The following is a 14,261-nucleotide window of genomic DNA, read 5'->3' as shown; positions in this document are numbered from 1 at the left end:
GACACTCAAATCAGATCTGATCACTTGGCCTAGCCTAGACCTAAGAAACTTAAAAGCAATTTTTATTCCATCTTCTCTCTCTCTCTCTATCTCACACTTGCACACTCTCTCTCCAGTTGTTCTGTCCAATAAAGGCTCATTCCCTTTATTCTCACCCCTTTCAGAAATCCTAATGTCAACCATGATGGACTGGTTGAAAGTAAGAAGCGATGGCCTCTGTTCACTATCAGTGAGCAGAAACATGTTGGACTCAATACTGAAACACTGAGGATCCACAAAGGTCTGAGGAACCAGATGTGTGCTTTCTGGAACCGCTTCTTGCCACGCCTCCTCAACATCACTGGTAAACACTACTTCTCAACACTGCTTCGACTCAACAAATGCAATTTGAATACTAGTCGTTCACTAGTCTTTGCCCTAAGTTAAACTTACTGCACAGTCATACCAGAAAGCAACATTGCACTTCACACAACACCATAGGTCTGACGGGGTCAACTAATATTCAGTTTCAACATAAACAAATCATTTTGATAGAATCCCTCATTTACATAATATATATGACCAAGATGTATACTGAGTGGGACATTTTATTTGTAAAAATAGCAGAATGTGCATTTGCACATATCGCTGTCTTCCTTCATGATGTTGAGCTAATATCCAAGAACCTTAACATATCCTACAGTTGTTTCACATTAAAAGCCTTTTTGTAACTTTGAGAACACACATACAACAAAGTACAGACACAGCTGTTGAACAGCTCCTCTCCATTACACCATGATTTAGTCACCAAACATTTTTGACTATCTTGTCTTTGTCAGGGTGGTGTCATAAGTTGTTTCCTTATATCCACTGAAAGTAGATACAGAGTGTATTCACTGTGTTTCCAAACATTGCTTTAAAACAGATAGTGGTAATTTTGTATATACTCACAAGACTGATCAAAGGAAACTGGAAACAACCTCAGAGACCACTCTAATTAAAGGAAAAGTAGCTCTAGACCTTTATTGGATAAAGTGCAACATATTTTTATTTTGACATTTTGACAGTAGCTTAAATGAACAGCAAATGAAAACAACATTTATGTTTGAGAAACAAAAGGGACATAAGTAGAGTGGTGAGTGTGACACAATGCTTTTGGAAATACACATTACCTTGAATTTATGAGGACAACAGTTGGGCATACCAGGAATGTTTAGTTTGCTTTAACAGCAAATTAAAATGGGGTTACCTCTGACTAACATCTGATAATATATACTTGTGAAATGGAAAATTAGGAATAAAGGTCTGTCTCTAATATAATCCTGTCTAAATCTAAGGTAATACATGCATGTGTCATTGTACAGGTAGTCAAAGTCAAAGTCAGTTTTATTTGAATAGCACATTTCATATGGCAAGCATAAACTCAATGTACCTCATGATAAAAGCAGCATGGTAATACATTTAAATGCATATTAAAGCAGAGATAATGTCTTAAAACAAACAAACAAACAAACATAGAAAGCTAATTAAAAGCTTGTGAGAACAGATATGTTTTAAGATTGCATTTAAAGGAGGATATTAGGATAGGTAATACTAGTAACATGATTTGTTTTAGGTCTAGGTGATTTCATTACCGTTAAGCCTTCTGGCTGTATCAGTTACTACAAACTAACCACATATAATCACCTCACCTGAAACCCTGGTGAGCTTGACTAACTTTCCGCCAAGAGAAAGTATTATTGATGTCCCAAGTGCGTCAGACACTGTGGGGTCAAAGCTGGCAGTTAGAAGTGGTTTTGATAGTCTGTGGTTTCCACTGCGGTTGTACAGCCTGATGGCAGTGGGCACAAACGAGCACCTGAAGTATTCTATTTTACATCTGAGTGAGGCAATCAAGCAGATGAATGAGCTGCCCATCTGCTACAGCTCGTCGTAGAGAGGGTGAGAAGGGGTTATTCAGGATCACTTTGATCTTGTCCTTCATCCTCCTCTCTGCCACAGACTCCCGACTGTCCATTTCTGACCACATCTGGCCTTCCTTACCAGCTTATTAAGTCTGCTGGCCTCACTAGCCCTGATGCCACCTCATCAGCACACTACAGCAAAGAACAGCTCGCTGGCTAGTGCAGACCGATAGAAGATCTTCAGAAGCCTGTTGCACACACTGAAGAATCTGAGGCTCTTTGGGAAGAACAGTCTGTTCTGGCCCTTCCTGACAATGGTGTGTCATGAGACCAGTCTAATTTATTGTTGATGTGGACTTCAAGGCACTTGTATGAGTCCACCCTCTCCACTTTCTCTCCATGGATGATGGAGACGTGGGGCCTCCTCTTCCTCCAGTGCTCCACCACCAGCTCTTTGGTCTTGCTGATATTGTAAGGAAGCAAAATTTGCTCCCATAATATTGAGCTTCAGGTGACTGTTGTTCAACCATGTGATAAAGCTGCATGCAACCATAGAGGAGTTGTAGGAAAACTTTTGGAGGTGGCAGGAACCTGACTTGAAGCAAAAGTCTGAGGTGTGTGAAGAGAAATGGCACCAGTACAGCTCCTTGGTGTGCCTCAGTGTTGTTTATCACGTCATCCACTCTGGCTTGCTGTGGCCCTCGCCACCACAGCAGATGGTTGAATGCAAACAAGGACAAGGATGTTGTGCAATAACTCCCATGGTGGATCGTAAAGTCTGAATCGTACCGCCATCATTTCAGTATCAGGGGATGTCCATGTCCAGTATTACACCGCTTAGAGTTAACAAAGACAGCTAGGCCTCCTCCTCTCTTCTTACCTCTGTTTGCCACCCACCCATAGTAGCATCAAGCCGGCTAGCTCAAGGAGGCTGTAAGGTATATTCCCATTCAGCCATGTCTGTGAAGCAAGCTTACATAACATGTTCATGATTCACAGAGTGTCAAGTAGACAGAAGTCCAAAAAAGCAAAAGACCAAAAACAAGGAAAAGAACAGGAGACTGTATACTGCTTTGCACCCTGAAGTAGGATAAAGAGTAAGTAAAATACTTAAGCAATGAGGTTTATCACTCATTGTCTGCACTCGTATGCATTCATGTCTCTCGTCTGTGGTGTCTGCCCTCAGAAAGACCCACCCACTTGAGGTTGGCAGCCAGTAAAAACGGAAATGACTGCCTGTTGTTGTAGCATGAACAACAGGACAGTATAAGTGCAACTTCAGTATGCCATAAAAGCTTCACCGCTAACGAACACTTTCTGTCTACTGTTACTAAGTCTGTGTGTTTCTTCTTTCAGACAACATAGATGAGGCAGAGCGTCAGTGGAAGGTGGAGTTCCACCGCTGGTCCTCCTACATGATGCACTGGAAGAGCCAGTTTGACCACTACAGCAAGCAGGAGCGCTGCACTGACCTCTGAAAGCCTCAGCAGAGAGATGAGAGAATGATGGGAAGGGGGGAGGCCGAGAGAAGAAGCTATGGCCATTTTCCTCCATAGCCCCTCAGTGAAGTCTATCTTCATTCAACTTTTTTTTATGTCTTCTGTTTCACTACACACACATCAGGCACTGTTGATCTTTATTTATATTATTTATACTATTTATTTATGTGTTGTTTTTCTGAATTTGTGTGTGTCTCTGAGGAAATACAGGGCTATGGAGGGAACTTGTCATCAGTATGGAGTATATTAGACATGTCAAAGATTCGTCATTACCTCGTGTGTGTGTGTGTGTGCGCGTGTGTGGTGTGTGCACAGTGTGTGCACGTGTGCGTGTGAATGGCTTGAAAGCCCCCTGTTTAACTCAAATCTTGACAGGCCCATAACACTACACCACTACCACTGTTGGTTTACTGTTGACTCACTTGTTTTTGTGTTGATCTCATTAACTCCATTTTGTTTTCTGAGGACTCCTTCTTTCCAACATATCAGGGTTTGTTTTTTGGACTTAACAGCACAGGTTATTTCTGTCTCACATTTCTTATGAAGCCTTTTATTCTCATTCTTGTTCATTTCTACTATTATGACCACTATTGTGATTACCCGTCGTGTCCTGTTTAACGATGTGTTTCTAACACCCAAAGTCAGTTGGGTTACATCCCAGTGTTTTTGTGTGAAAAGGTTCCATGGAAACATTGGTTTCTCTAATTTGTCCTCTGTACTAGGAAAACTACTTTGTGCTAGTTTGATGTGACGTACATTTGTAAGTTAGATCCTTCTACTTGTACTATAGATGGTGCATGACATTCAGTTCAGCTGATTGGTGCATAATTTACATGCCATTTCAAAACTTTAAATCAGCTTGACAGTTGGAACTGAAAATATCTACTGATACTGTAAAAAAATGTCAAAATGTGATGAAAAAAAATATCCATGCAAATGAATCACAAATGTGAAGAGAAACTGATTGAACGAGTTTGAAAAAGATTGTGAAATATTGCAGAGGAAAAGATGGAGGAGGTAAAATGAGGACAGAAACAGCCCCCACCCACGAGTGAGGGAGGCTGTGTAATTTGCTGAAGAGCAGCCACATTGGCCACAAATGATACTATGGGATAAAGGTAACTGTTTAAAGTTTAATGTAGTACAACTGAGAAGTGTCATAAAGTCGGTGACCTACTCAGTGCTGTCGATTATATAAAAACAATGTCTTTTTTATGTAATACTGCTACTAACCATTATGTCAATTATTGTTAATCGAACATTTTTCTTGATTTATTGATTAATATTTGGTCTATAAAACATACAAGTGCATATGAGTACAAGGTGGTGTCAGCAGATGTCCCATAATTAGTCCAAAACCACACAATATTCAATTTATTTAGTAGCAAATTCTAATATTTGAGAACATTGAATCATCAAGTTTTGGCATTTTTGCTTGAAAAGAGACATTGACGATTCATCGATTATCAAAATAGTTGCCAATGAATTTTCATTCAATCAACTAATCAGCACTGACTGATCGGTGCGGCTCTAACCTTAAATCTGCTAACATTTACTACAACCAAGTAAAATTGTAGCAACTAAACAGCTGAGTGTGTTGCATTGAGCAAAGGTGTGGTTTACTGCTTAAATACAACTCCTCATTTGTAAGAGGATAATTATGTTGTTTCTTTTTTCAAAAGTTACATAGTTTCACTTAAAAGCCACTGTATGTAGGATTTGAAAAATGTCTTACCACGGTGTAGTACAGTGAAGTACCTCACATTTCCAATTCCAATTCCATTTGAATACACCCATTATAATGTAATAATATCCACCTTTGTGCTACAATAACATACTATACTATATAGTAGTATATATTATATATTATTACATTTTGACAAATTCTTACATTGCAGTGAGAGTGAATCAGTTGCTAGAGGGAGGAATGAGGGTCATGGCAAAGTGGCTAAAGGGATACCTGCAGTTCTAGCAACTTATTCAACCTTCAAAAAGCCTTGTTGGCTTTTCTAGTACAACAGAAAATGTCAACATAATCAAGGTAATTCTTTAAATACAGTATAATGCCTATGTCTGTGTATTTTCATGTGTTTGTTTGTGTGTCTCAATCCGAAGCTTTTGATGAGATGTAAGAAGCAGGAGCACAGCGGTAGCTAACATTGAGGTCACTGAGGTCATGTCATCTGATTTTTTTCTGGGAATTTTGGTGATTTAGCAACCTGGAAGGAACTTACATTCTTATATGAGGATTTTACATACAGTCTAAAAATACAGCGCTTTTTTCACTATATTTAAATATGACTGTTTTTAGGTCAGCTTCAGTATTTCATCACCAGAATTGTATTATTATTATTCAGTGTACACAGGTCTGTTACAGTAAACAGCATTTAGACATCTGTGTTTCACAGTATAAGTTAACTGAAGAGTTAACAGAATAATTCAATAATTGGATCCATGACCTCAGTCCTCCTTAAATCTTGGACTCAACAACTGCACTGAATTATGTGTGCGTATTGTCTTAGCTATGTGTGTCATCCACTCAGTGTCTTGTGCAGCTGTGATGTATGTCATTAACATTTTTGTGACACACCTCCCTCTGTTCATTCCAGTCTTCACTGTTTTATCTCTCTCTGTTCTGTCATTTTTCTTTTCAGTTTTTTCTCCTCTTATCCTTCCATCATCCCTTTTATTCCAACTCACATCTCCCCTCTCAATTTCTTTTTCTTCATTCTAGTTTCCACCAACTGCCCAACCCTCTCCTGTTCTTCCCCCATCTCTAACATATCCTCCCATCTTCCATTCCTCCTCCATCTCCTCTGACCTCCTCTTCTCCTCCTGCATCTGTTCATTTCTCTCTATCATGGCCCTGTAGTCCGGCTCCTCACCCAGCTTTCCACCTCCCGGTCGTTCTCTTCCTTAATCCTTTTCTCCACTCCGGCTGTCATCTTCATCTTCATCTCTAATCAACCTCCACCCACTCTTCTGTCTTTCCTCTGCTCTTCCTTTAATCCTTCGCTCTTTCCTTCCTTCCTTCCTTCCTTCCTTCCTTCCTCTCACTCTTGTTTCAGACTTACTTTTTTTTCCACTACCCCTCATTTCTCTTTGTCCTTCCACCTCATCTAACTTCTCTCCTCTTCATCATCTCTCTCATCTCTTTCCTTCCTCATACATCTCTCAGTTGCATCACTCTTTCCCTTCCGCTCCCTCCCCCTTGTGCTCTCCATCCCTGCCCCCTACCCCATCTCTCTATCCTCCTGCTTTCTCGTTAGTTTAATGGAGGCAGAGTAATTCACTCAGCGGCAGGATAATGTGACAGAGCGCTGGCTCAGCCTCTGGCCTGCCAGCCAAAAGGACACAATGGATGGATGGATAGAAAATAGAGGTGGAAAGGTAAAGAGATGAAGAAAGGAGAAAGGGACAGGGGATGGGGAGATAGAGGGGAGATGGATGAAGCAGAAAGAAGAGGAGATGTGATGGAGAGATGAAAAGACAGTCAGAGAAATACATCATTACATAACTCCGTAGAAAAACCTTGTATGTGAGTAAAAGCTTACATGTGCCACTGATTATGTGACAAATTATTAAAATGTAATAAAAAGTTGTAAAACCTCATTCTCAAAATTACAGAAATTACCAGTCATTAGCTGCTGATTTAATAATAAACTATAATATCCTGATCAAATTTGGGTTTCAGGGCCAAACCTGGATTTTACGGGGCCCCATCCAGGATTTGACAACAGAACAAACCAATATACAAGTTTTATTTTTAACCCCAAAAACCAATTGGCTAAAGGTTCCGTCTTTTGCACACAAAGACTGGTCTTGTATTTATATAGACAGGCTCTTTAACATTTTTATTTTAACTGTAAGGCTCACAGTAAATACTTTTATTCACATTATTAACAGCATTCACTCATATTTGCAAATACAAAACTGCAGAAAAATGCAGGGGAAAATGTAAATTGTGCCAAAAGTTGAACAAAACGTTTAAACTTGACCCCCATCTAGCCTTAGCCATCCATTACTGATACTTGACACTGATTTTGATACTACAGAGCTCTGACAGTCCTGAAAGATCATATTTTCTGTCTATGTGCACATGTTCCATATATTGTCTCGACACGTTATTATTTTGTTCTTACAAGATCCATGTTTAATGCATGAGTTATTAACTTCTGATAACAATATGTTGTACTTTATACATTATTAGCTTGTTCCAAAGTCTGCAAGTTTTTGTTTTGTGGGAACAAGATACCTTACTTCACAAGTTACAAAATCCATATACTATGTGCAAAAGTTATTTACTTGTGAGAGCAAGATCCATATGTTATATGCACTAAAGATGTACTTAATAATGAAGTAATACTTATACACTCATGCTATCATCTGGTGGATTCAAGTTAAAAGATGCATAATTGATCTTTCAGGACTGGGGGCTCTCTTAGAATTTACATTATCATTTGCTGAATGGAACTTCTGACTTTGGCTGCCTTCTCACTCCACCTGAGTGTGTAGGTGTGTGTCATTTGTCTGTCTCTGCCTCCTTTAATATCAGCGAGGGTTGTTTTTGTGTGTGTGTGTGTGTGTGTGTGTGTGTGTGTGTGTGTGTGTGTGTGTGTGTGTGTGCGCGCGCACGAGTGGGTGTGTGTGCACGAGTGGGTGTGTAATGAAATGTCTACCTGTCTGTCATCCTCTTTGCCATTTTTACGTGAACACTGAGAGGGAATAGAATCAGCACTCTGACTGGCTCACGCCTGTCCCAGCAAAGCGTCTCTTTGGCATGTAAAGTTATTTATGGACTGGAGTAGTGTAGTCTAGCATTAAAACAAACTAAATATGAATAAAGGATTGTACCTGATGTCTAAAATACCAGTGAAGAATGCATGTGTGACTGGCTGTGTGAGTGACAGCTCCAGTTCTTCTTATCTAATGGGAGACCCCGCTTAAGCCCCACCTCCTTCCCTTGCCCTCCTATTAAATCCTTATGCATGTCCTGAAGTCAACTCCATCCCTACCAAACTTGGACTGTTATTTTCTGTAAAATTTGTACTTTTGAACAAAACTATTATTAAAGTAATATATCTCTTATCTTAGGTATGTTTGATGTTAGCAATAACGTAAATACATCAGTAAAGGAATATATTTGATATTTAAATGCAGTGAAAATATAACGTGATCAAACAACAATGATGATGGATAGAGGTTGTGTTTTAAAAGCAATATTATTCTGAGTATCAACTAAAAATGAGTGCCATAAATCTCTTTTCTTGTATTTTTCTGTTTGTTTGACTTGTTTCAGTCCTCTGCCCCATCATTGTTTGTTGTAGTCACCAGTACTGTAAGTGTTAAAGGCTTCTGTAGCTATCCAGTATGTCTCTGTGTATCATGAATGCTGAATTGGTTAAGCTATAGCAACAGAAATAAAGACATCCTGCTGCTTCTGTCCGTCTCGAGCTTTTATTGACTCTCAGCATGCACTGTCAGCTGTATGATTTAGACAGGGTACAAAAACTCAGATGTTCATGATTTAAGATTTTTACCATATGAATCAAGGCTAGAAGGTCCAATTTTTGGTTCAAACTCTCATGTAGTATGTAAAATGAAACTGCAAATTATGGTGATATGACACACATCCAGTTTATGAGAGCATCACGCTATTATACGTGTTTATCACTGAATTGTGATCATTGAAACGGCCATTTTATTAAGATAAAAACAAATAGCTATGACATCAAGTGCAACTTATACAACAGTAACTGAAATTTTTGAGACTTTTAACTTCCATTTTATTTACAAAATATTCTGTATTCCTGTGACTACAGCTAATGGAGTATAGAATCTGACTTTACATTAAATGCTAAGTGGACTATATTTATATAGTGCTTTTCTAGTCTGAATGACCACTGAGCAATTTGGTGCTCAGTATCACTTTGACATGTAAACTGTACGGGCCATGGATTGAACCACCAACCTTCTGGCATGTGGATGACAGCTCTACTTCCTGAGTCACAGCTGTGCCAAATTACATTACATTACATACAAAACCTGATGAATGCTACAGTACCGTACTTCATAGCATTTGTTGATTTTCTGTGGAACCTCATTCACACCACGAAAAAAAATCATGACAAACTGACCCAAAAAAAAGTAAGCCAATATTATGAGATATTAAGTCATAATTATGACACCAAGACTTTATTTTTGTCATAAATAATGAAGCAGTTTTGTAGTTTCCGGGGTACACACAAGAGGAAAATGAGAAACAAATGTTTCCAGGAGTGACGTGAGAGGTCAGAAGTGTTGTCTTTCATTTACTGAGAGTAGTTTCATGCTGCCACCTAGTGGCTCTCACTTTCTATGCACCTAGAGCAACTGAGGATCATTAAAATTAATTTATTCCCATGTCATTGTACTGCACAGATCATTTTGCTTGCTGCCATCTAGTAAATGTACTGTCACTTCTTAATTTTGGCCGACAAATCCAATTTTTAGGTACATAGTACAAAATGGCTAAAAAAGAACATATTGTCTTGTAATAATATCTCACTTAAAGCTCTGTGGCACCACCCTAAACTACCTTCCTCAGTCAGTAATGAGGTTTTGAATTCTTCTGTTCAGTTGTGAAATAACTACAGGCAATTTCATAATGACTCTGGCTCCATTCAGTGTACTCTTGTTCACACAGCAAGAAAAAGTGGTATCACACTTTAAAAAAAGTTTATCTATCAATTATTCGTCTATCTTGTCTATCTGTAAAGCTAGGATGGGGACAGCATATACTTTTCTACATCTGAATAGACAGTATTTGGGAGGTCTGTTATCAGTTCAGATTTAAATGTGATAGATACAGAATTATACAGAACAAAACTGATGGTAACAGAGAAACATTTTCTTATCTCATATGGCAAGGTCCTGCTTGGTCAAAGATACGATCCTTAGTGTCACAGATGCTAAGTGTCATATTTTCTGTCTGTCCCATTTTGGGCCTACTCTATCATGAAAACACTTGTTTGTTGGAATGTCTGGCTTCAAAGACAATCTCACATCTCATCTCATTCTAAAGATCATAATGCTTTTTCATAACTTTAGCTGGCCAAGTTGTGGACAATTCCCAAATGTAAATTTACAAATAGAGGGCAGTTTTCTTCTTCTAGATTCTAGAGTAAGATTTTTTGCTGAATGAATATTCAGGAATCTCAAATAAAACAGAGAAAATATGCTGAAGTTCTAATAAAGGCGGGTCAGACAACTGCCTCAAAAAGGTTGTATTTTGTGGTAAAATTTGTCAAAAGAGGAAATTCTTTCAACATTAAAAAGTTTGCTGGAACTTAAGGTCCATGACTCGTTGAGTCAGGTGTCACCTGACCAACATCAGATCTTGACACATCAAAAACATGCCACTGATTGATCCTTCAGTTTCTTTTTTTAATTCTAAATCTAAATTACCCCATTCCTCAGTTTTCTTACAGCTGAAAGAAGTCGTGTTAAATTTAAGTTAGTCTCAAAATTGTAAGGAATTAGTCAAATGGTTAGCCCACAATAATTTGATCAGAGATCGATTTAATTATGAAGTACATGGGAACTCAACTGTTGTCCTGCCTTTTAGACTTAGCAGCTCCATCAGTAAAACTGATGAAGAGTTTTAAGGTTGTGCAATAGTCAAGGGTAAATCTATTATGTATGGTTTTAATCCGTCTTGACTGAAGATCTGTCATCTTAAGCTAAAAAGCTTTTAGCTTTGTTAGGTTTTAATCCTCCACAATATCCTCCCTTATCTTGTCTCCTCTTACTCTGGAGTCTCAGATGTCAAATGACACCTCACTGAACCAATCGCACTGCCTTATGAAGCCTAGCAACTGGAGCAGCCAATAACAGTCCAAGTTGAACAGAAGTGCCTCATTCTCTTGAGCTAGCCAATCACAACCAATTTTGTAGATGACTGGCACTTCGATTAACCAAGGAAATTCTGAAAGCGCAGATGTACCACTTCAGTGGGTTATTTACAGCTCCAATCAAGGAATTCAGTTCTAATAGAGATATTGAACACAGTTTGAAGTGATAAATATAGTAAATGACCTCAATATCAAAATTTTGATCTCATCAATATAGATATAGATATTTATGCAGAAAAATACAATGAATTTTTTTTTTTTTTTTTTGGAGAATGCTGTTTTTATTGAACTTGGACTAGGGTAAGACTTCGTACTGTGGACTCATTACATTACATATTTAGATGGAAAAAAGAACCTTCAACTTCAGTGTGTTCAAACTTCCATTACTCAATACCAGTAACACTTACAGTGATTCTGACCTCTGGAGTTAGTGTTACCTTTTGAAGAGACCAAAACTGTGCATGTGCTCCAAATGGCTCAAGAACAGCTTTCAGTTTACTTTGAGTACATCTTAGATAGCCATTTTAGGCTGATCCTGATCTTCCTCGCCTTTGGGTCAGCTTTGACACAGCAAACAGCTGTTCATTTCCTGTTTCATATGGTCAGTCAACAATGGCTTCTTTAACCATGACTGTTCCCTAGCACTGTGGCATGTCCAGAAAGGGGGCGTGGGGTGGTACTGGCCACCCCTGAAAACTGATTGGTCAACCTAAGTGCCGCCCCATTATCCTAAAGTATGATTGGTTATCTGCCCTTAGTTTGAACCAACTGTTTGACAAGTATTTTGGATGTGCAATGTTTTCCCTATATGTAGCATACTGTTTTGAGGACTTAAATAATAAAGTATGGAAGCTTTACATCATATTTGTACAGTACAGTGTATTGTGATCGGTATATATATATATAAAATTTACTTAAAGCTAAATTAATGTAGAGTAAGGTAATGTACAAAAATTCAAGAAAAATTTAACACAGAAATATAAGAAACAGTGAGATATAGTGTAATATTAGTAATTAAAGTAGATATTTTTTCCTGCATGTCATCTCTGTGATGCACTCTCACGATGACAATAAAGTCGATTCTAATCTAATCTATGAGAAATGGTAAATTAATGCTTTTCTGTCCTGTGTGTGTATGTGTCTGTCAAGTAATTATTGCATGATGCTCTATCAGACTACACAATATTTTTGTCTTGAACATGGTCACCATGTCAGATCTAACAATCACAGTGCCATAAACTTTTGCCGTGTCTTGGTCAGGTGACTGGCAAGACTACACCTCGACCAATCACAGTACATTTTATTTCATGATCAAGCACAAATTCAGATGTCATCGGGGAGGCGAGTGAAGCAACTGTCAATCATTGGGCAGAAGCATTGTGTTTGATGTTAGCGGTCTTGTGTAGCAAAAAACAAGAAAGAAAAAACATCTGTGGATGTGCTCCTGGGTGGCACAGAGAGGACAGTATGGCCAAACTTTTCTTCTGTTTCACTGTCCCACCTGACAGCAGCAGCCTCAGCGTCCCTCCTCCTTTTGCTATGTTTGTTATGTGACTGCTGTCTGGAGAGAGCGCCACATCTCACAATGCACCACATATCTCAAGTGATGTTGGAGATACCATGGAACGGAAACCGAGTGGTGTATCTAATCAATAAAATTCAACTGTCATTCGGTTATTTAGAAATTTAAAAATTAAAGTCTTAAGGAGTGCCATACAGAAAACAGAGGAGAGAGGAGGAAGAGAAGGGGCAAGTTAATGGTGGTCTGTGTGTTTTGTCATTTGATGATGCTACGTTGTACGTAAATTAGCCAGTACATTTCAGTGGCTACAGTTGGCTCCCGTAAACTCTAGCATTGCTATTTGATTAACATTTGGCAGTTAAACTAAGATAAATACAACAATAATTTACCACAACAATTATTTGCTTTGCCACCAACATTTATCATAATATTTATCGTCATTACATTAAAAGGTGTGCATACTGAAGCTAATAATCAATTTTTTTTAGGTTCGGCCGCTGGATGTCTTGCCTGGGTCAGAAAGGCTGTAAATGAGCCTCCTTATCTGATTAAGATTCAAGTGATATCAACCTTTCATATCAGAAAGACTTTAGCTGTAACTTTTAAGTGGGAGAGAGAACTGAGCTTTGTTACATAGCATTGGAACTGGATGATATGACTGTGAAATAAATGACCACAGGAGGAGAAAGCTCACTGGACTGCTACACAAAATAATCAGTGATGTTTGATGTCAATGGCATTTTTTTTCAATTAGTCTCTAGGATGAGAAGTAAATCATTGGTAACCTGACAAGAAGTGATCTAGTGCTGAAAATGGAATCATGTTAACTCCTGATGAAAAATATTAGATACTGGTTATGAAATGTCTTTTGTCAATTAAAACATAAGTTTCCCAAATCAAAAAGTGATACTTGTTTGAAATGAAATTAGCTGAATACCCTAGATGTTTGGTGCCTAATCCTGTAAATTTTACCCACAAATTGTTGCACCTCACATTGCTTTCCTTGCACGGTTTAAAAGAGAGTGGAGCTTTGAGGTGTTGCCATAGAATGTCCATAACAGCCACCAAGTTCAAGCACAAGGTATAACTGTCGCCAAGTGCTTGCTCATGAGGGAATTCTCTGCAGATACAGAGTTTGGTCTGTACCAGCTCTATATGGAAAGTGTCCTGAGACAACCTGTTATGTGGCACTATATAAATATAATTGAACTGAATTTGTTTTGAGAACACAAGAGGAACAGGATTTGGGAGATACTGGACATGTAAGACCAGTCCCATCTATCTAAATACTGTTATGTGAATCTGCTAGGTGTATTAGTACTATCGGAGGGGGCCTGGGTACAGTTTCAAATTTATTGGTGCTTTTATCTGTATTTATGAATTATTACTTTTACAACCTTTGTTCCCTAATTCAACACTAAAAAATAACTGGCAGTGCCTCCAATGAAATTAAAGAAGTACACTA

The 14,261-nt window shown here is 38.4% G+C and overlaps 1 protein-coding gene across 1 annotated transcript in view; it reads left to right on the top strand.

The window, feature by feature from the left end:
* The window catches only part of ache (acetylcholinesterase (Yt blood group)), a 43,532-nt gene extending 34,705 nt beyond the window's left edge, over positions 1-8,827 (top strand). Inside the window, exons 8-9 of the mRNA XM_076724538.1 lie at positions 165-343; positions 3,240-8,827. Coding sequence (XP_076580653.1) covers positions 165-343; positions 3,240-3,361 — 301 coding nt within the window. The 3' untranslated portion in view covers positions 3,362-8,827. The remainder of the gene's footprint in view (positions 1-164; positions 344-3,239) is intronic.
* The last annotated feature ends 5,434 nt before the right edge of the window (positions 8,828-14,261 follow it).

Source organism: Chaetodon auriga, chromosome 24 (genome assembly GCF_051107435.1).
Source record: "Chaetodon auriga isolate fChaAug3 chromosome 24, fChaAug3.hap1, whole genome shotgun sequence".
Classification (NCBI taxonomy): Eukaryota; Metazoa; Chordata; class Actinopteri; order Chaetodontiformes; family Chaetodontidae; genus Chaetodon; species Chaetodon auriga.
Note: the sequence above shows the minus strand (reverse complement) of the source record. Positions and strands in the feature narration are given on the sequence as shown.